A 20,203-nucleotide genomic window follows, 5' to 3' on the forward strand; every position below is an offset into this window, starting at 1 on the left:
GTGTGTGTGTGTGTGTGTGTGTGTGTGTGTGTGTGTGTGTGTGTCTCGGGGGGGAGTGTTGCTTAGGGGGCTGAGGAGAGAAGGAAAGGGGTCTCCCAAGGGCATGAATGCCCCTTATTGGTACTGATGGCTTTAGTGCCAGTAAGTACCATAAGCTTCAGTATTCTTGTCTGTAAATAGGTGTATGAATCCAGCCAATGCTTTCCTCTCTTTTCCTCACTTGCAGACCCTGCAGATGGCCCGGTGTAGGTGAACTCCCTTCATTTCTCTCTGCAACCTGCAAATAACACTTCCATGGAAATAACTCCCTCCTGCTCCTACAGCACTCCCAGCCAACTCCCAGTCCCTTATTTGAAGTAAAAGTGCCTTTATCGGGAGAATCTATTTTCCTACCTGCCAATCCCTCCTGGGTGTGGCCATTTTTATGGGTGTGCCTATGTCCCCCTTCCTTCTGCAGTATCCAAAAGGAGACACCTGTTCTGCCTGGACTACGGACCCACTTAAGCCACAAAATGAGGGAGGAGGGAGCCTCAGATTTGAGATTTTAGGTCCCAGGTCGTGACCCACACCAAAAAAAACTCCTCAGTGTGGGTGGTTCTGTGGAGGGATAAATAAAGAGATTGTTAGAACATATGGTAATGAATAAATTAATCCTTTGATCAAATGTGGATAAATCTCAAGCATCAGGAGGGGCAAAATTGGGGAGGAGGACAGCTGGAGCAAGGAGGTAAAGAAGCCACACCTGTTTTACAACAAATATTAAATTACTCCATTAACAAAAAACAGATGAAGGAGGAAGGGGATTTATGATTTAGGTTGGGGGATGGGATCATCTACTTGGACTTGAGAATGGAGCCCTCCAGGACTACACTGCCTTCAAGCCACGATGCAGTTCTTGTCTCTGGCCTGGCGAGGCATCCCTGGGCGCGAGTTCCCGGAGAGCTGTGGAGATGGGGATTTAGGGGTTCCAGTTGCATTGTCCTGAGCAGGCCGGGGCCTGCACAGATGCGGGGGCAGCGGGATGCGTTCCCCTAGGAAGAAGCCATCCTCCTCTGAGGACTCAGAACTGGGGCTAGAAGGTGAGCTGGAACAAGATCCTGAGTCCGATCTTGATCCCAAGTCACATTGGTGGTGGCGATATCTGCCAGATTGGCGGCGGTGATAGTGGTGGTTGTGGTGGTGGTGGTGGTGGTGGCGGTGGCGACGACGGGTGGGGGCCCTGGGTGGGGGACTGCGTGGCCTGCGACGCTGGGCTGGGGGCGCACTCAGGGTCCGCCGCGGGCCTCCCTCGGACACCAGAGGGTCACGGAAGCTGACACGAGGGGTGCTCTGGCGACCAAAGGCACCATCTTCCGGGCTCGGGTCTGGCTGTCTGGGGGGTCCTGGGGGTGGCTCGGGGGGACTGCGGAGCCCCAGCTCTGGCATGGAGTGGCGGTGGGGGGCCCCTCTCAGAAAGCGGGCTGGCTCCTCAGGGCCTGTAACTGAAAAGAGAGATGGAGCAACTCCCTGTTATCTCCCCCCGCCCCCAACCACCCAGGGGAGGCCTGTGGAAAGGCTTTCTCTGCTTTCCCCCATCGGGACTGGGAAGTGGGGACAGGGGTCGGAGAGGGGCAGCAAGGTGGGGAATTGGGGCAATATGAGGCCTAGGGCAGGCTATGGGTGGAGGGAATGGGAGCTAGGCTTCTGATAGAAGGGGCGTGGCATGGGCTAAAGCCGACCAAATTTGCCTTAGGATAGGGGCGGGGCCTGGGCGTGGAGGGTGGAGGGTCGAGGGTTTGGAAGGAAGGAGGAACACTCGGGCTCAAGCAGGAACAAGTTGAGGCTAGGGGACTGGCCTTGTAACTGAGCGGGGAGGAACCAGAGTTCACGAGGGGGTGTAGTTTGGGCTGGAGACGAGACCTAGTTTGGGGATGGAACAAGGGTTGAGATGGGGGCGGTGCCGGGGATGCCCCCGGTGAAGGGCCTGGGTGAATCGAGCTCAGGGGGCCAGGGTTGAGGCGGAGGGACGAGTAGAGGCTGGGCGTGGCTCTAGAGGCTGGGCGTGGCTCGAGGGTTAGCTCACCAGGCTCCGGCTCCGTGCTGGTGCCTTTGGTGGAGGTCTCGGACGCCTCCTCCGCAGCAGAGAAAGAGGCCGTGGATGCTGCAAGAGGCGCGGGGACCGTGCCCGCGCTCCAGCTACGGCGGCCGGACCCAGAAGCCGTGGGCTCCGACCCCAGGCTGCAGGCTCTCGAGCAGAAGATTAGGCCGCGGCGTGGCAGGAAGGGGCGGCCCAGCAGGGCTCGCCCGCAGCGACTACAGCAGAAGCAGCGGTCTGAGGCGTGCCAGTGCTGGCCCTCATAAGCCATCTGCCCCTGGTCCAGGCCTGCAGAGACCGAAGAAGGGGGAAGCTGAGGCAGGGTCATCAGGCATATCCCCACCCGTTCTGAATGGGCCCTTCTTGGGAAGAGGCAGGGAATCTGAGGCAGGGTGTCCCAAGACTCCCTCCTTCCCCCAACTCTTCAGAATGGGGCTCTTCTCTGGAGAAAGCGGGAAACCCGAGCTTTGGGCTTTTCCCTGAGTTTCGTCATCCCTTCTTTTCTGGAAACTGTTTCCTCCTTCCCTTTCTTTCCTAGGGTGCTCCCTCCCAGAGTTGGGGCTTGGCATTGGACTCTAAGATGTGGGTCAGGCTTCAACTTTAAGAAGTGGCTTCTGGTGCATGGAGTGCAGAAGGCAGACCTGATGAAAAGACCAGGGTGGTGGGAACAGGGCTTAGAAGGTAGGGCGGGGCCTTGGTAGGAAAGGAGTGGGTCTTAGATGGTAGGGTGTGGTTTAGAAGGTAGGAGGAATCTTTACAGAATAGGGCACAGCTTGGGGGAGTTGGGCTTTGGATGAGGGACTAAAGGAGGGGGGAGGGGCTGGGAATTAGAGGGAACTCTGGAAGTGGGCCTAGATGTGTCCTGGTGCCTAGTGTTGTGCAGGTGGGGTTTAGAAAGTACGGCATAACGGGGGATACCGGTGAGAGATTTGCAGTGAAGGGTATAGGGCTTTGGTCCTGGCACTAGACTGAAAGCATGGAATATTAACGGAGGATCCTGCTGGGGTGGTGCTGTGGCCCAGCTGTCCATCTGTCCCCTTGTTCAATGTCACGTTCACCCACCAATGTGCTCCCCACAGCCATCACAGTACTCCGCGTGGCGGGCCTCGTAGCAGGCACAGCAGTGGGGGCGGCTCTGACGCATGACGTAGCGCTGCCCTCCTAGCGATGCTTCACATTCAAAGCAGCAGAAGTGACCCATGTGCCAGTGCCGGCCCTCAGCCTCGGTGCACTCAGGGGAGAAGATGATCTGGGGGGGGGAACACAGGCCACCTTGGCCATCAGAGGGGCCTGCCCGTGGCCCTGCCCACTCTCCACTCCCACCCCTGGGTAGAGAGGCACGAACCTCATCACAGGCTTGGCAGCGCGGGCGCAGGCGTTCAGCATGGTGACGACCACAGTAGACTTTGCCAGCATGATAGAAGTAGATGAGGTCCACCAGCAGCTCCCGGCACGTGGAGCACACAAAACACTGTGGGTGCCAGCAGGCACCCAGGCCTGCCCTGCTGGCAAACACTGCGATGTCCCCACCTCCAATCTGCTTCCCACACTGCCAAATGACAGATAGACACTGCCACCAAGATGGTCAGATGGATGGGGTCAGCCAAGTCATGCAGGTCGCACTTGGGCCATCCCCATGGCAGACCTCTGTGACTGGTTCCACCAGTGGGGTAACTTTGAAACAGGTCCTGCCTACAGGGGAGGGTACCTTAGAGACTGACCCTGCTCCTGGGGGAAACCATAGAGACAGGCCCTTCTAATCATGGGTGGCCTTAAAGGCAAATCTTGGTTTTAGGGAGCTGGGGAAATCAAAGAGATAGGCCTGGCCCAGTGGGGGAAACTTAGTGACAAACCTCACTTTAGATCCTAACAGTAGGATTTAGGGTCAGGCTCTACCTACCAGGAGGGGCCTTGAAGATAAATTTGACCCACCACTGGGCCCTACAGACAGGTCCTGCTACTGGGGGTCAGTTCTTAAGGACATGTTGCAACCACAAGAGGACCAGAGAGTCAGCCCACACCTCACATCCACTGCGTGGAGGGAACTAATAGAGAAGGTCCACTAGAGCCTCCTGAGAGACAGACCACACTCAACAGTGAGATGGGAGGAACAGGCCCTGTCCACCAGGGGGTCCTACAGACAGACCTTGCTGGCCAGGGAGGTGGCAAGGGATGGTCCATGCCTAACAGTGGGATAGGAGGAAAAGACCCCATCCACCAGAGGGGACATTAGAGACAGACCACTAGGGCTTAAGTGGCAGGCCTCATCTTACCAGGGCCTGGAACAAAGGCACTACTCACTCACCCAGGCCCTCCCTTACTCACCTCCTCACAGATGGCTCCAGTGATGGTCACAGGGAAGATGCGCACAGTGCCGCGCCCCAGATTCTCTCGTTTCCGCTGCTGGCTGAAGGCTCTGAGCTCTTTCTTCTCTTCCTCTTCCAGTGCTGTGCAGTACTGTGCCTGGGGTAGGAAGGTCTTCCAGGCACCTCCCACGATGCCTGCCCCTCCCCACCTTCCAGAATTCATCCCAGCTCAGAGTTCACTTCTAGGTCTTGCTATAGATGTTACTTCCTGCCTGAAGTTCCCACCCCTTACCTCTTCTCCCGAGGCTCAGCTGTGGTTTTGCCAAGGAATGTCCTGATTGTCCCTGTCTGTCCAGACCTCAGATCAGCTTACCTTTCCTCCTCTGACCCTGTCCATTTCTTTTTTAAAAAATGTTTTATTTATTTATTTTGAGAGAGACAGAGACAGTGTGAGCAGGGAAGGGATAGAGAGACAGGGAGAGAGGGAGAGAGAGAGAGAATCCCAGGCAGGCTTCGCAGTGTCAGCGCAGAGCCCAACACGGGGCTGGAACTCACAAAATTGTGAGATCATGACCTGAGTCGAAGTTGGATGCTTAACCGGCTGAGCCACCCAGGTGCCCCTGGCCCTGTCCATTTCTTTCTAGCTGCTTAGCATTTGCTCAGGCTGTGCCCCCCACCCCCACCCCGACCTGGCATGCCCTTCCTGTCTTTTCTCTCCTCACCTCACTGTCGTGTGGGGGCAGCTGGTGCAGCAGCTGCTTGATCCTGTATTTCTCCCCGGGACTGTTGACATAGGGGACCTTGTCCTCTGGGAGGCAGCTGAAAAACTGGTATACCTGGGAGGACACGGGGAATGGGAGACAATGATTGAGACTAGGGGTGAGTTGTGATACAGTGAGATGGTGGGACCCTACTTCTTTGAGAAAATTAAAGTCATCACAAGGGAATGTCTGGTGACACTCTCCATCTCCCCTTCCTACAGTCTGGATCATTTCCATCACCCCCCAAATACACTGTAAGTTCTTTCAGGTCTTGACCCCACTTTCCTTTCCACCATTCTCTTTCCTTTTACAGCTGTTGGGTGCATTCACTGTGTCCACTTCCTCTCCTCCCATTGTCTCCAGACCCGACCTCAGTCAGGCTTCCCCACCTCTTCCATCCCTGCCCCTCTTCCAAAGCTGTTCCTGTCATGGTCATTGACAAGGTGCACACCATTAAAATCATTGTTCAGGTCTCAGGCCCTATAACAACTGGACTCTTCAGTAGCACTGGACACAGTTGATCGCTCCCTTATCCTGGAAACACTTTGTTCCCTTGGCTTCTAGAACACCACACTGTCTTGGGTTTCCTCTACCTTATTGGCTGATCCTTCTCTGTCTCCCTTTTGGTTCCTCCTCAAATAGCTGAGCCCCAAATGTGGGAGGGTTCTCAGGCTCATCCTTGGGTTTCTTGACTCTCTCTACATTCAGTCCCTTGGGAATCATGTCCAACCTCATGGCTATGAATACCACGTCATGGCTAATGCCTCACAAATGCATACCTCCAGCCCTGTGACTTCTCCCCTGAGATCCCCGCAACATGGCCACTCAAACCTTTAACAGGCATCTCAAACTCCAGATGGCCAAACCCAAATTTATGTTCTTACTCCTCAACTTGCTCCGGCCTTGGCCGGTCCCACATCAGTTAATCCATCCATCCTTGAGGTCATTTTTGACTCCTCTCGCTCACATATTCACAAGCAAATCCTCTTAGCTCTGCTTGTGAAACATCTGCAATCTGATCACCACTTGCTACTTATACTGCCAACATTGTCATCAGTCACAGGACTACTCCAGTAGCCTCTCCCTCACTGCACCCCCCCCCCCGCTTCCAGCCTTACTCCTTGTTTGTTCTACACGCAGCAGTCAGAGGGATCCTGCTAATCCTAAAACAAACCACATCCCTTTCTGCTCACAACACTTTCGTGGCTTCCCCCTCACTCAGAGTAGAGGTCCAAGTCTTCTCCATGACCCCCCTCTACCTCTTGGACTTCACCTCCCCCCACTTTCCCAGTCACTCACTGTTCTAGCTACACTTGTCTCCCCACTGTTCCTCACACGTGCCAAGAATGCTGCTGCCTCAGGGCCTTTGCATCAACTCTTCCTTTTGCCTGGATAGCTCTACCCTTGGGTATCTGCATGGCTTACTTCTTTACCTCCTTCAGGAAGCCCAAACATCATATTCTCACAGAGGTTGACTTGGGCACCCTATTTACAGTTCTAACTTTCTCTCTACTCCTTCCCTGCTTTTTTTATTGCATAGTCCTTACACCATCTGACATATTTTTATAGGTTTGTTTATATTGGCTGTTGTTCACTTTAGGAATCTAACTTCCATGTGGGTGGATGTATTTTTTTGTGTGTTTTGTTCACTGCTGTGTCCTCAGTGCTTAGAACAGTGTCTGGGATGCAGTAGGTGTTCAATAACTATTTGTTGAATGAATTAATTAATGTGATGTGGTGAATGAAGTGCTGGGATAAGACCTGAGTTAAGAGATAGAATAGGAGTGGGGTGAACATGCCCTAATTAACCCACTCAATGATCACTCAGGGTTCCCTGAGAATTGTGGGGGGCCGACCACTGTGAGATTACATAGGGGTCAGAAGGATACATGCAATTTGACCACACACCCTAGTGTGGTCCCACAAATAGGTTTGTATATGTGTGTGCCTGCATGTGTGTGCATCCACTGGAGAACAGGAGCAGGTGGCAGCCTCTGGTCACCTGCTCTGGCTTGAGACCAGGGGGCACCCAGGCATACTCCTCCGAGGCACAGCCAGAGTCATCATCGGAGATGGAGTGGTGCTGGAAGTCTGAGATTAGCCGACACATGATGCGTTCCAGATCCACAGGCACCATGTGCACAGCATGCTCTTCCCTCGGGCATTTGCAGTGCTGACAGATCTTTCTGAGGGAGAGGCAAGGGTGTCAATTACTAAGGCGTAGTAGCTCACTTGGACCCTTTGGCAGCCCCAAGGAAGTACAAATAAGGGGCAGGGACATACAGATTATCGTCACCCAAGGACTCTAAGCCAGGACAGGGCTCTGGGCCCAGGGGTGGGACTGCTGTGGGTGAGAGAGGAGCAGAGGGAGTGGCTGTGAACTGCAGGTGGGGCTGTGGCCCCTGACTATCATCTCTGGGACTCGGTCAGACTGTCCTGGCAGTGGGCCTGAATAAAGGTGGGGCTCTGAGTCTGAGATTGGAGTTACATATTCAGAGGTTTCTTTCCAGGACTGGCTTTGGATATTGTGGGGGAACTTTTCCTAGAGGCAGGCTCTAGCCTGTGCTGGGTCTGAACTTGTGGGCGGGTGGGGGCTCTGAGCCTGTGGGTAGGGCCTGAGTGTGCCGGCTGTGGGTTCTGAGGGATTTCACGAGACGTTTTGGGTACAGGGCTCCAGGTGGAGGATAGGACACTGGGTCTGGGAGAAAAGTTCTGAGTCTGAGAAGGGCTGGATGTCAGTGGATGCTGCTCAGCCCCTGGGACTGAGGACTTCCCTAGGGATGGACTGGCAGCCAGGCGAGAACACTTCTGGGGGGCGGGGCTATGTAGTGGGTGGAGTTTTCCTGGGAACTGGACAATTGGGAATGAGTCAGGGGGTGGGGCCCTGAGTCTGAGTGTAAGGCTATCGCCCCAACTGAGCTGCTTCCATGGACTAAGCTCAAGCCTACGGGTGTGGCCCGAGCTTCTGGGGGTTCCCCTGAGGACGGGGCCCTGACAAAGACAAGGCCCTCAGATGGTCACCTACCTCCAGCCGTGCAGCAGGAAGCCGGGGCACTGTTCCCTGCAGGAGTTGCAGGGCTGGCCGCGGTCTGGGTCCTCCGCCTCTGGAGGCTGAAGTGGGTGAGGGCAGACGCGGTACCAGACGAGGTGCGGGGGCGGGGAGAGAGAAGTCAACGCCCGCCTCTCCACTCCCAGGCCCGCGACCGCACGCCAGGGCCTGTCCCACCAGGGCAGCGGTGGGCAGGCTGGGACAGCGCCGGGAGTGCAGGAGAGGAGGACACAACTGAGGTAGAGGCGGGGAAGTTGAGGCCACCTTCCTATATACCCCTTTTCAGGGAATTCCCTTCCCCCTCACCCAGCCTTGGACACCTCCCACCAGCCTCTGACTCCTCCAGGCCTCAAACACCTCCCCCAGAACTCAGAACACTCTCCACACCAGAGCACCGAGACTCTAATCCGGGTGTCCCTCCCAGGCCTCATCTTGGCCCCTTCTCCATCCAGGAGGCCAGCAGCACTCCAATTCCACAGGGTAGGAGTCTGAGGCCCCATCCTCACTTGGGATCCCCACATGAACCCTGTCCCTCTTTTCCGAAGCCCTTCCCCCAAACCCTGGCTTCCCCCCTTTCATACCTAAGGAACTGGATCAGGATCTCAGGAGGCCCATGATCCATTCAATAATCCCCACCCCAAGAAGTCTTGGCCTTTGGTCCTTTGGACCACCAAACCCAGACCCCACTTAAAGACCCCCTCCAAAGGAAGAGCAGCCCCACTATCTAGGAGGTCAAAAAGCTCCTGGCTCAGGTAGAAGCCTAGAAGCCCTCTAACTCCAAATCCCAATCCCTGGACCCTTAGTATTTAGGCACCTCAGGAGTGTAGGACCTCACCCCTAAGATCACTTTCTGCCAAGGTACAAGATTCCCTCAGATGCTCAGGAGGTCCTTACTCAATTCAGGACTCCATGATCCAGTCTTTTGGCCCTCAGAATCCCCTCCCAGAATTCACACGAGAGGACCACCAGGTCCTGGGGTGCTGATGGAAGTGTGCAGAGAGGCGATTAGGGAGCATCTGCCACCAGATCTCCACGTTCCTTCATCCACACGTTTCCAGCAGCCCCAGCCTGTCTGTTCTGGGAATCTGGAGATGGGGATTCCCAAACCCTCAGTGGCGCGCCTCCTCGCTATCCCTGTCCTCTGCCCCCTCTCCTGGGCCTCAGTTTACCCCTGACTCCCACCGCTGCCCCGGGTATCGCTCACCGCGCGACCGGAGCGGCGCCTCCGGGACCCACGCGCGAACATGGCGCGCCCGGGCAGGGTCAAGCCGGGCAGGGTCAGGCCGATGGAATCCTCACGGGCCGTCAGGCCACCGCACGTCCGGCCTGGGAGATCTGTTCCGTATATCTGACACCGGCATGGGAGGAGCGCGCCGAGCACCGCCCGCTCCTGGGCCTGCACTCACTCCTGGGCCAAGGCGCCCCCTGCCTAGAGGTGAGGGGCACGCAGCCCAGGAGCGCCGTACAGGAGAGCTCCCCAGCTTTCCCGCCCCGAGCCAAAACCAGGCCTCAGAAGGCACGCCTCCCAGAACCTCAGGGTAACACATGGCCTCTCACGGAATATTTTAGGGCCTGAAGAGGTGGGGGGGGGGGATGCGGGGGAGGGGAACTTGGAAGTGGCCACCTGGCTGCAAGGAGTGGTGCGCTAGGGTACTTGTACTGGCGTTTCAAGTCCATTTATCTTGGATGTTATTGGGAGGAGGGGTTAAAGCCACCTCTTGGCCCCCTCCCCACTGGTGATCTTCTGAGGGTCTCTTTCTCCCCAGTGAATGCTGCAAGTGTGATCCCCAAGCCCATCACAGTCCCAGCTGGTGCTCCCTCACCACCATCAGAGAACTAACTCTTATTCACCCCCATAGCCCCCACACCAAAACTCTGTCAGAGCCGGGACCATTTGATATTTATGGGGAGAAGGTTAAAGTCACAGGCCAGGTTTGGAGGCCCTACTCCCCGCTCCCTCCCCTTCCGTACAGGCCCAGCTGTCTTGTCCCCTAAATCCTGAGAAATAGATACTAAAGCCTTCCCTCCCTGGCTCCCATTTTTCTCTCCCCAGTTGGATATCCCTTTCCCTGAGTTCAGTCCATAGCTGGGAGTCTCTCCTTCACATGTCAGGCTTCACGGCCCCTCAGGGCTGGGAGGAGGGGGTTCCTGACCCGGCAGTCAGGACTCAGGTACCAGGCAGGGGTTTCTAATTAGGCAAGGTGGCGGTGGCAGCTGGGCCTTTTATTATGGGCACAGGGGACCTCATCCATACCCAGCTCCAATATGCACATCCCAGTCACTTCCCGCCCCTCCCTGCCCCATGGAGTAGCCAGGGAATGAGTGAATGAATGAACTAATGAGTCACCCCAGTGCCCTGCCTCCTGGCCTTGCAGCCCATTGGGTCTCCCAGTTCTCCATCTGGGGCAGAGGAAGAAAATGTCAAGAAAGCAGAGTCTGAAGAATATGAGGTGGGTTAGGTAGAGAGAAGTCTCCCTATTAAGTGTAGGGGTTCTATTCAGACCATTTGGGGTTTGAAGACAGGGTTCCATGGAGTCTGGGAAGGAGAGTGGCTAGTGGACCAGAATTAGAACTGAACCATAGAAAGAGCATTCAGCCGGTTGCCAGTAGTGGGACACTGGGCAGGACTACTTAGAGTGTGACTTAAAGTGATCAACAGGAGAGGCTTCACAGAGGATGTGGCTTGGCATAACACTGCTGGAGGGACCTAAAATGATGGGGTGACTTGAATGGCAGGTCCAGCAGGTCAGGGGCGGAGCTTCCTCTTTCTACCTCTCCTCCATCTGTCCTTCTTCTCATCCCCCACCACTGCCCCCCAAAAAAGACACACTGAGAAATCAGAGCCGGGTGGACTAGGTGGTTGAGGAGTTTATTTAGGGGAGGAGAATTAATCCTATTTGTTCTTCCTTGGGGAGGTCTTCAAACAATACTGAAGGGCAAGGAAAAGGGTGGGTGTCTGGAGGAGAGGGGGAGGGACCACAGCCAGACAAAGTGGCAACACACAATCACAGGCACTACCGACGTCACAGACACAGCAGTGGGTGCAGGATAGGGACTCCAGACCGGGTCTCCAACCACCCCAGGATGGGTGGGGCTATGGAAGGAGGGAGGAGGCAAGGAAAGGGGAAGAAGGGTGGGCTGGCCCCACAGACCTGTTGGCTCTGTCCTCTGATTACCTACCTGTCCCATCATGGGGGTGGGCAAGGGTGTGGAGGATGCTTCTCTCTGGGTCCCACCCCTCACCCTCCAAGCTATACCTCTTAGCTCCTCCCAGGCCAGTTCAGTCCCCAGCTTTGGCCAGGGATATTCCTGCCCCCCCCCCACCAACTGCCAAACTTGCCCACTCTAAAACATATTTTTTCACTGCTCCATTAGGGTGGGCTGCCCCTTCTGAAACCACCATGAACACCCACTCTAAGCCCTGCCCTGCCTAGAACCCAGACCATGACCTCACCTCAAGCTTAGCCCATTGCTGAATCCTACTTCTTCCCTTGCACAAGATCTATCCCCTTTAGAATCAACCTCATTCTCCTGAATGTTCCTAGTTACACCCCTTCCATAGACCGGTCCCAACACAAGACCTGCCCACTTTGGAGCCTTCCCCATTACCTGATTCAGGCCCCACCCCTCTAGAACCATGCCCTCAATGATCTTCCAAATGCAGTCTCCAGGTTCCAAGTCACACCCCTTACACAAAATCCTGTCCTACTCCAAACCCTGCCCACTCTTGGGGCCCAACCCCTGCCTCACTCAAGGCTCCACCCATTCTAGAACCATGCCCTCAGCTTCCTTCCAAGACCCACTCCAGAATGCCCTAGGGCATCTCTCTTCTGACTCCAGATCCAGTATGGCTGACTAGTCCTCTCCACCCCAGAGCTCCTCTCCAAGTCCACCTTGCATCTCAAGTCCACCAGTCTACCTTTATCCCCTCTCAGGTTTGAATTTCCCCTAATGGCCCCTGTCCAGGCATTGCTGGAGGAATCCAGGCCAAGTTGGGAGAAGGGAAGGGAGAGAGGGGAGAGAATCTGAAGTCACACCCACCCTCCCCACATAGCTGAGATCTGTTTTTTCCCTGTCCCCCTTTCAGAGTCCCCCAACCTCAGGGCACAGGGCCAGAGAACAGAGAGGGGCCAAGGGATGCAAGGGTAGCAGTGGGGGTAGGAGAGGGGCCCACTCAAGGTCAGGCCCCTAATGCATGAGGGGTGTGGAGTGGGGGCAGGGCTCAGACAGATAAATAGATATTTATATATAATATATATATATATAAACAGCAAAGAGAGTTAGAGTCTCCTGGCTTGAGGGGCGGAGACCTGGGGTGTAGGGGTGGGAAGGGGGGCAGGGCTTCTGAGCTCTTGCCCACCCATGGGGTCCTCCCGGGCTGCACTGACCTGTGGAGACAAAAGACACAGAAAGGAGAGGGGGTCCAGACTTAGGTTGTACTCTTAGGGAGGGGGGCTGGGCTTCTATGCCTCCACCTTGGCTTTACTCTCTGTCTGGCATGCTTTTTCTTCCTTCTTCCTTCACCCATAGTCCCCTAGCTGCTCCTATTGGGAAGATATACCTTGCGCCCACTAGGTTAAGTATCAAAGACATTATGGTCACCCCTCCCCCAACCCCCAAAAGTCCATTTACAGGTAATGTTCTAGCCATTGGTGATCAACTGTATTGGGCAAAACAAAAATCCTTATCTTTGTGGTGCTTGCATTGTGGCAGAGGAGACAGACTTCAAACAATAACGAAAATGTATAAGTGAGTTGTAGGATGACATAAGGAAATAATAAGGGAAATGTAAAAACAAAAAGTAGACCAGGGTGAGGGGGATTAGGAGTACCAACAGGGGAAGAAATGTTGCTGTAGTAAGTAGGGTAGTCAGAGAAGACTTCATTTAAGAAGTGATATTGGAATAAAGAGTTAAGGAGGTGAAGGAATTTGCCATGCAGATAACTGGAATGAAGAGCATTTCAGGCAGGGGGAACACCCAGTGCAAAGTCCCTGGAGTGGAACCATGTCTAGTGTGTTTGAGGAACAGCAAGGAGGTCCGTGGGGCTCGAGTGGTATGAGCATGGGAGGAGGTGATGTCAGAGAGGTAGGTAATGGGGTCATATAGGGCCTTGTGGACTAGGTTGGGAGGACATTAGTTTTGACTCTGGATGAGGTGTAAGTCATGGGAAGATTTTGAGCAGAGAAGCATAAAATGAGAGTAAAATATCTTATGTCGTTTCTATTATTTCCTCAATATATGCATAAATAAGTCATGGTGACATCCCCTAGTTTAGTGGAAGAGATAGTCAGTAAACATATTAACTAATAATCATGGACTGTGATAAAGAAAAGCACGGGATACTAAAACAGAGATAAGAAAGGGGACTTGGGGCGCCTGGGTGGCTCAGTTGGTTAAGTGTCCAGCTTCGGCTCAGGTCATGATCTCCCAGTTTGTGAGTTTGAGCCCCTCGTTGGGCTCTGTGCTGACAGCTCAGAGCCTGGAGCCTGCTTTGGATTCTGTGTCTCATTCTTTCTCTGCCCCTCCCCTACTTGTGCTCTGTCTCTCAAAAATAAATAAATGTAAAAAAACTTAGAAAGGGGACTAGTAAGCCGCTGGCCAGGTAAGGTTATCAGGGTATGTGGGTGCAAAACTCCAGGGGGAGAGCAAGTACCACGGTCCTGAAGTTGGATTGTGCCTGGAACAGAGTTGGGGGTGGGGAGTGGTAGGAAGCAGGAGGTTAGGGAAGTGATGGGTAAGGCTTTGTGTAGACCCTGGTGAGGGCATTGGCTTTTAATGTGAGATGGGAGCCCAGGCAGAGCTCTGAGCACAGGAGGGCAGTGTCCTGATTTAGAATTTAACAGGATCCCTCCCAATGCTGTGAGTAGAACAGAATGGGAATGTGGGTGGAAAGCTATGAAGATGTCCAGGCTCAGAGAGGACAGTGAGAAGTGGAAGATTATGGATATATTTTGAAGGTAGAGTCAACAGGGTTTTTTGATGAATTAGATGTGAGGTATCTAATAAACTCTTCCCTATCCTTTCCATACTGGCCAAGTGCAAGAAGCTACCTCCACCCACGTGTTGCCATCCCCCTGCCTCTTCTCCCCATTTCCTTCCCTCCTACGTGAGGAAATCACACTTCCCTTTTCAGGCCCAGCAAAAAGGCCCGCAAGCTTTCGCATTGCCTTCGCCGCCCCCTTTTCCTTCTGTGAAATTCCACACCACCTCCCTCACCACTAGGGTTGGGGAGAAGTGGCAGATCTGTCACTTCCTCTGGGATTGGTGGGCTTGTCTGACCTTCATGACCCAAGCCTGTTTACCGTCACCATCTATCTGCCTTATCCTAACATATTGGCTTATCAAGCAGTTCTAAGGCCCACCTCCTCTTCCCACCGTAGCTCCTACACTATGCAAATCTCCCTGCCATTCCCTTCAGAGAGGCACTTCTACTTCTCTCCCATTGGTTCTTCATTCTGCCCATCTTCAAGCACCACTCTCTTGCTCTTCATTTATTGGCTAGTTTTTCGTCCTTAGCATGTAGCTCCGCCTCTCTGTTGGCTCTTCCAACTCCCCTGCATCTACGAATCACTTATTCTTGACTCTTATTGGTTTACTGACCCGCCCGTCTCCTTTCCTATACCTTCCTTGGCCGCACCGCCCGCCAGTCACTCACCAGACTACATCTGATTGGAGAAGGAGGTGGGCGCACCCTGAGGGCCATAGCCTTGCTGCCCGTAGTCTCCCTGTGGGTAGCCGCCGCCACCGCCGCCGGTGGGCTGCCCGTAGTCGGGCTGGTAGCCACCCTGGGGTCCGTAGGAGTCCTGGGGCCCGTACCCGCCGGGGCCCTGCCCGTAGCCCGCCTCGCCATAGGCGTCCCCGGGCGCTGGCTGCTTCTCAGGGGCGCCAGGGGGTGCGCGCATGAATGGGGCGGCCCAGCCTGTCTCCTTGAACACGAACCACAGGTTGCCGACCCAGAGCACCAGATTCAGGAAGCCGAATACCTGCGGGGAGACAAAGCCCTGCTGTCGCACCGCGCGTCCGTTGACTTGGCCCTGGGGAACATCGAGACTGCGCGTGTTGGGCCTCCCGAAGGGTGGTGGTTTCTAAAACTCGGACCCTGTAGAGTCCTGGGGCATGAACGTAAATGTGGAGAAAAGTCACCTGGGGTGCGGGGGCATGAGACGTGTTAGAATTCAGATTCTCGGGGATGTTGACATCACTGTTACATATATATATTTATACATGTATAAAATATCGTAAACAATATAAATTTGTAATATAGTAAAATGCTAAGTATAATTTTTTATTAAATATGTAGGTATACCACTAATAGATGCATATACACACATAGGTATGTATATGCAAATATATGTATATACACATACAACATATATAAATATGTACTTTTATATTAAAACACATATATAGAACTTAAATATATGTAATATAATTCAATTTTGGGGCAGGAAGTAATATCTCCTCCTTATAGTTGAAATTGGGGCCCAGCTCTAGAGGCTAAGATGCTCAAGGTCTCACACCCAGCAAGCAACAGAAAAAAGTTGGAATCTTAGCATCTGTAACACTTGTACACAACTTACCACGTGCCAGGCCCTTTTCTAAACACTTTGTTATTAGTTCGCTAAATACTCAACTTTGGAGCAGGACCTCGTACTAGTTTTCAATTTACATGCTCAGACTGAGGCTGAGATGCTGAGTAACTAGTTTTGAGCTCACAGGTGGCAGAGCTGGGCTTGAAACTCAGACAGTTTGACTCCGGCCAGTAGGGGGCGTCCAAGTGCGAACATTTCAAGTTACTCTCATTCTGCACACTGTATAAGGACACTGAGGTCCCAAGGCCGTCTTGAGTCGTCAGAGATTCTACATGACTAGGCTGGGCCTGGGATCCAGATCTCCCTAACCTAATCGGTCAGAAGGTCTTATATTCCCCTCTTGGGGATTATTTGGGGTATCGCAGTGGTTAAAATTTCTATCTCATCTTTTAAGGCACTGTTGTTGGCATGCTTCCTCCAGGGAGCCCTCTTGGATCTCCTCTGAATTCTCCTCTCATACTCTCTCTCCACCACTCCCCATGTCAGACAGTGGGTTTCCCAGCCTCCTTCCCCAGCTGGCCCACCATCCCAGTAACCTTCCCAGGGCTTACCACTGAAGTGTTGAGGCCAGAGGTCACAGGGTCCCTCAGCTCCTTGCATGTATTCCCTGTCTGATGGCAGACAGACATCCCCTTGATAATGTTCTCTGGGTCAGTGGCCATCTTCACATCTGACAGCCCCTTGGCCCATGCTGATGAGCTAACCAGCCACATGAAGGCGAACACTGCTGTGGCCAGAAAGTCCTAGGACAGACAGAGGAGAGGCAGACAACGCTGTGAGTGGGCCGCTTCATGTCATGCTGTGGGGCCTCCTCAGATCACAGGCTTTCTTGGGGAGGGGGAGGTGTCCTTCAGAAAAGCCCTGTCTCTCCTCTACCTTTTGAGCTCTGAAGCCACCAATACTCACTTGAAGGTGAGCATTCCTAGCTTGGGCTTGTGTGTGTGTGTGTGTGTGACACAGAGGATGTGGGAGTGTAATTGTGATGTGTGGGTGTGGGCGTAGGGGGGATTTTGTGGGATGGTTTCCGAATCTGTGGAAAGTAGTGTGTCTTCATGCTTTTGTCTGAATGTGGGAATCTGTGTCATTTTGTGTCTGGGATGAGGGTGTATGAGTACAGCTGTGTAGGAATCAGTGTGTCTGGTGGCACAGTGACAGGCATGACTGTCACAGTGAACCTCTGTGCACCTTTCTTTGATCTAGACTGTGTGGTTGTGTGTGAGGTGGCGGGTTTCCAGGTGTAGGCCTGTCTGGGATTCTGTGTGGGCTATGAGTGTGTCCCTGTCATTCTATGATTTGGTTTTTTTTATGCTCACAGCCTCAGCAGCAGTAACATCTGTGGCTGTTATGGTGACTGCTTGCATGTGGGACTGTCTGGGTTCGGTGTGGCCTGTGAACATGGTGGTGTCCCTGAGCCTTCATGTCCCCCTGGCCCCTGCATTTGAGTGGCGGTGTGGGCTTACCATCATGGGTCCCTTGTTATTCTCTCGGTACTTGTTCTGCAGGAAGATGTAGGTGGCCAGAGCCCCCATGGAGTAGAGGAAGGCAAACACGGCCACTGTGACAAAGAATTCGGCTGATGAGGAGTAGTCTCCCACCAGGAAGACTTTGTCAGTGTCCCCTCGGCAGGTGGGTGCATCAAAGTACACTTGGTGCAGCCTGTGGAGAGATGGCAGGTGTGGCCCAGACCCTAAGAACACTCTCATTCCCCCTACCCAGCCATGGGTTCCCCAGATTCTGACAAGGTCCCAGGAAGGAAGAGGAGGAAGTAACGTGTCACAGAGCACCTACTGTATTCCAGTCACATTTTACTGATTACTCACAGCATCCTGGTGAAATGGGTCTTACTCATCCCCTCCTCCAACCCAGGCACTTTGACCTCTTAATTATTTGTAAAACATACCAGGCACCCTTCCACCCCAGGATCTTTGCACTGGAATGTCCTTCTCCTAGATATCTTCATGTATTACTCCCTTCATGTCCTTCAGGTTTTGCTCAACTGTCACCTCAGTGAGGACTTCCCTGCTCTCACTATTTTTTTTTTAATTTTTTTTCAACGTTTATTTATTTCTGGGACAGAGAGAGACAGAGCATGAACGGGGGAGGGGCAGAGAGAGAGGGAGACACAGAATCGGAAACAGGCTCCAGGCTCTGAGCCATCAGCCCAGAGCCCGACGCGGGGCTCGAACTCACGGACCGCGAGATCGTGACCTGGCTGAAGTTGGACGCTTAACCGACTGCGCCACCCAGGCGCCCCTTTGCTCTCACTATTAAAATGAAATGGAGCCATTCCCTCCCAGTACTCCTTAGCCCCCTTCCTAGCTCCATTTTTCTCCATAGTAGGTGCTCAGTAAATGTGTATCAAATGAAACGTATAGAGGCTCAGAGAAGCGCATTAACTTGCCTAAAGTCACACAGCTGGAGAGAGAATGGTGCAGTTGGAATCTGAACCCTGTGTTTTTCCCTACATCGTGTTGACTCTTCTCCCTACCTCACTTCAGGTCCCCAAGAGAAGAGGAACATGCATAGCAGAGGAAAGCTCAGAGACTACAAAGCAGGAGACAGACAGAAAGACAGGAGGGTGAAAGAGATCCTGGAACAAACAGAATGTATGTATGTGAGGTGGGGAGAGGCAGATTGGGAAGGTATCCTGGGACCTTCCCTGCGATGTAATGGAGGAGGGGTCATAGGGAGAAAACGTGTTTAGGGAGAAGGTCTGAGGTATGGTTCCAGATCCTTGGTCTCAGACTGGGGGGCAGGATCCTGAGACTGAGCAAATGGTGCTAGGCTCCTTGTGTAGCAAAGGTTCTGAGTGAAGGAGCTTGCACTTATTGATCACCTACAAGGCACTTTAGATAATTGACTCATTTAATGACCCTCCCCTCCCTCAATTCTCTAAAGCAGGCATTATTATACCCATTTTACAGATGAACAGAGGCTTAGCAAGGTTATGTTAAGTTGCCCAAGGTTGTATAATTGCTAAGTGACAGAGCTAAGAGTTGAATCTGGGTTGAGTTTCTGGGTTCCTAGTAGGCTGGGTTGGTAGACGGGGGGTGTCCTGAGGGGTTCTTGGGGGATTATAAGGGAAGTGGGGGTCGGTTAGGGGGACCAGGGCAAAGACTTTTTTTCCAGGAGACATGTGGGTAAATGGCATATCTTCAGGACTGGAGGTCCTAGGTGTGGGAGCAATCGGGGGGGGGGGCACCAGTTTTTGTGGCCTTCTGGATTCCCAAAGGGCCTGCCCCCAGCAGTATCCCATGCTGCCAACTCCTCTTTCCCCAAACTCTCTTGCCTGGCTTCTGTGAACCAGTGGATTCCTGTTGCTCCCCTTTGCCCCTCGGGCTGCACCTCCCTGGTGCCTCTTTTTCTTTCATCCATTCCTCACAGCCTGTGCTGGGTTTCCTCTCTCCACTCTTCCCTCTCACCCTGGGTGATCCCCTGAGCCTACATTTATCCTTAGTGCTCAAAAAATGCCCAATTTCCAACTCAATCCCTGACCTCTTTCCTGAGTTCCTAATAAATAAATGTATTTATTTTCTTTAACAAACACTCATGGAGCAGGACACCTGGGTGACTCAGTCAGTTGAGCGTCTGACTCTTGGTTTCTGTTCAGATCATGATCCCAGAGTTGTAGGATCCAGCTCCGTATTGCGCACTGTGCTTAGCATGGAGCCTGCTTAAGATTCTCTCTCCCTCTCTCTCTCTTTCTCTGTGCATATCCCCTGCTCACGCACACACACACTCTCTCTCTCAAATAAAAAAATAAAAATAAAAAACACTCATGGAGCACTTATTGTATTCCCAGCACTGTGCTAAGCACTTTCCAAGTATTAACTTACTTAATATTCATCATAACTTTGTAAGGTGGGTATTATTATCTGCTTTTGCAGACAAGGAAATTGAGACCCAAAGCAGTTATGTGATTTGTCTAAGTAGTAGAGGAGCCTCAAAAGTCTCTATTAAAGTTGTGTCTGTGGGTCTCTGTCTTCCCACCCACCCAGGAGGTAAGCAGCATCGCGAGGGCAGTGACTTTGCCTGCTTATGCTTGCCCTCATGTACCTAGCACCTGGTGCACACAACTCAGTAAATATCAGAATTGCTTAATTGGATTTAGTTATTTCCTATAGCTAATTAGCACCCACTCATCATTCTCTGTTATAAAACCCAGCACAAGGATTCCCTTCTTTGAATTTCTCCCAATCTGCAATCATCCCTTTCTAGCAATTTATTTGTTATAATTTGGCTCCATAAGGGTAGGAAGCTAGGTCTGTTTTTTCCCGTTAGGTCCCCAGCACTTTGAGCAGAAACTGGCATACAATAGGTTCTCAAAAATGTGTATGGAAAAAACGAATGGGAATTAAATAAGATTGGCTGACATTAATTGAGCACCTACTGCGTTAAGGCCATATATATATATATATAT

At 52.9% G+C, this 20,203-nt stretch overlaps 3 protein-coding genes across 6 annotated transcripts in view; 1 reads left to right on the plus strand and 2 right to left on the minus strand.

Moving 5' to 3' along the window:
- Positions 1–633, plus strand: part of PLP2 (proteolipid protein 2) — a 3,082-nt gene extending 2,449 nt beyond the window's left edge. Inside the window, exon 5 of the mRNA XM_040468663.1 lies at positions 227–633. Within this exon, the coding sequence (XP_040324597.1) occupies positions 227–249 (23 nt within the window). The 3' untranslated portion in view covers positions 250–633. The remainder of the gene's footprint in view (positions 1–226) is intronic.
- A 3-nt stretch (positions 634–636) lies between these two features.
- On the minus strand, positions 637–9,532 carry PRICKLE3 (prickle planar cell polarity protein 3). 4 transcript variants are annotated; one of them, XM_040468661.1, is made up of 9 exons: positions 9,395–9,532; positions 8,167–8,252; positions 7,144–7,327; positions 5,103–5,216; positions 4,400–4,552; positions 3,420–3,644; positions 3,137–3,323; positions 2,063–2,362; positions 637–1,481 (listed from the first exon to the last, which is right to left on the minus strand). In XM_040468661.1, exons 1-9 carry the CDS (start codon positions 9,434–9,436, stop codon positions 877–879), a joined length of 1,896 nt encoding a protein of 631 aa, XP_040324595.1. In that variant the 5' UTR covers positions 9,437–9,532; the 3' UTR covers positions 637–876. The 4 variants fall into 4 exon arrangements, with proteins under 4 accessions (XP_040324595.1, XP_040324596.1, XP_040324593.1 ...); XM_040468662.1 differs by having other exon boundaries at positions 3,420–3,623; positions 4,400–4,537; positions 9,395–9,531; XM_040468659.1 differs by having other exon boundaries at positions 4,400–4,537; positions 9,395–9,528.
- Positions 9,533–11,040: 1,508 nt separating this feature from the next.
- SYP (synaptophysin) overlaps positions 11,041–20,203 on the minus strand; it is a 12,426-nt gene continuing 3,263 nt past the window's right edge. Inside the window, exons 4-7 of the mRNA XM_040468732.1 lie at positions 17,244–17,439; positions 16,335–16,526; positions 14,847–15,174; positions 11,041–12,578 (exon numbers count right to left, since the gene is read on the minus strand). Coding sequence (XP_040324666.1) covers positions 14,851–15,174; positions 16,335–16,526; positions 17,244–17,439 — 712 coding nt within the window. The 3' untranslated portion in view covers positions 11,041–12,578; positions 14,847–14,850. The remainder of the gene's footprint in view (positions 12,579–14,846; positions 15,175–16,334; positions 16,527–17,243; positions 17,440–20,203) is intronic.

Source organism: Herpailurus yagouaroundi, unplaced genomic scaffold (assembly GCF_014898765.1).
Source record: "Herpailurus yagouaroundi ecotype Mexico unplaced genomic scaffold, PumYag 67793, whole genome shotgun sequence".
NCBI classification, from domain to species: Eukaryota; Metazoa; Chordata; class Mammalia; order Carnivora; family Felidae; genus Herpailurus; species Herpailurus yagouaroundi.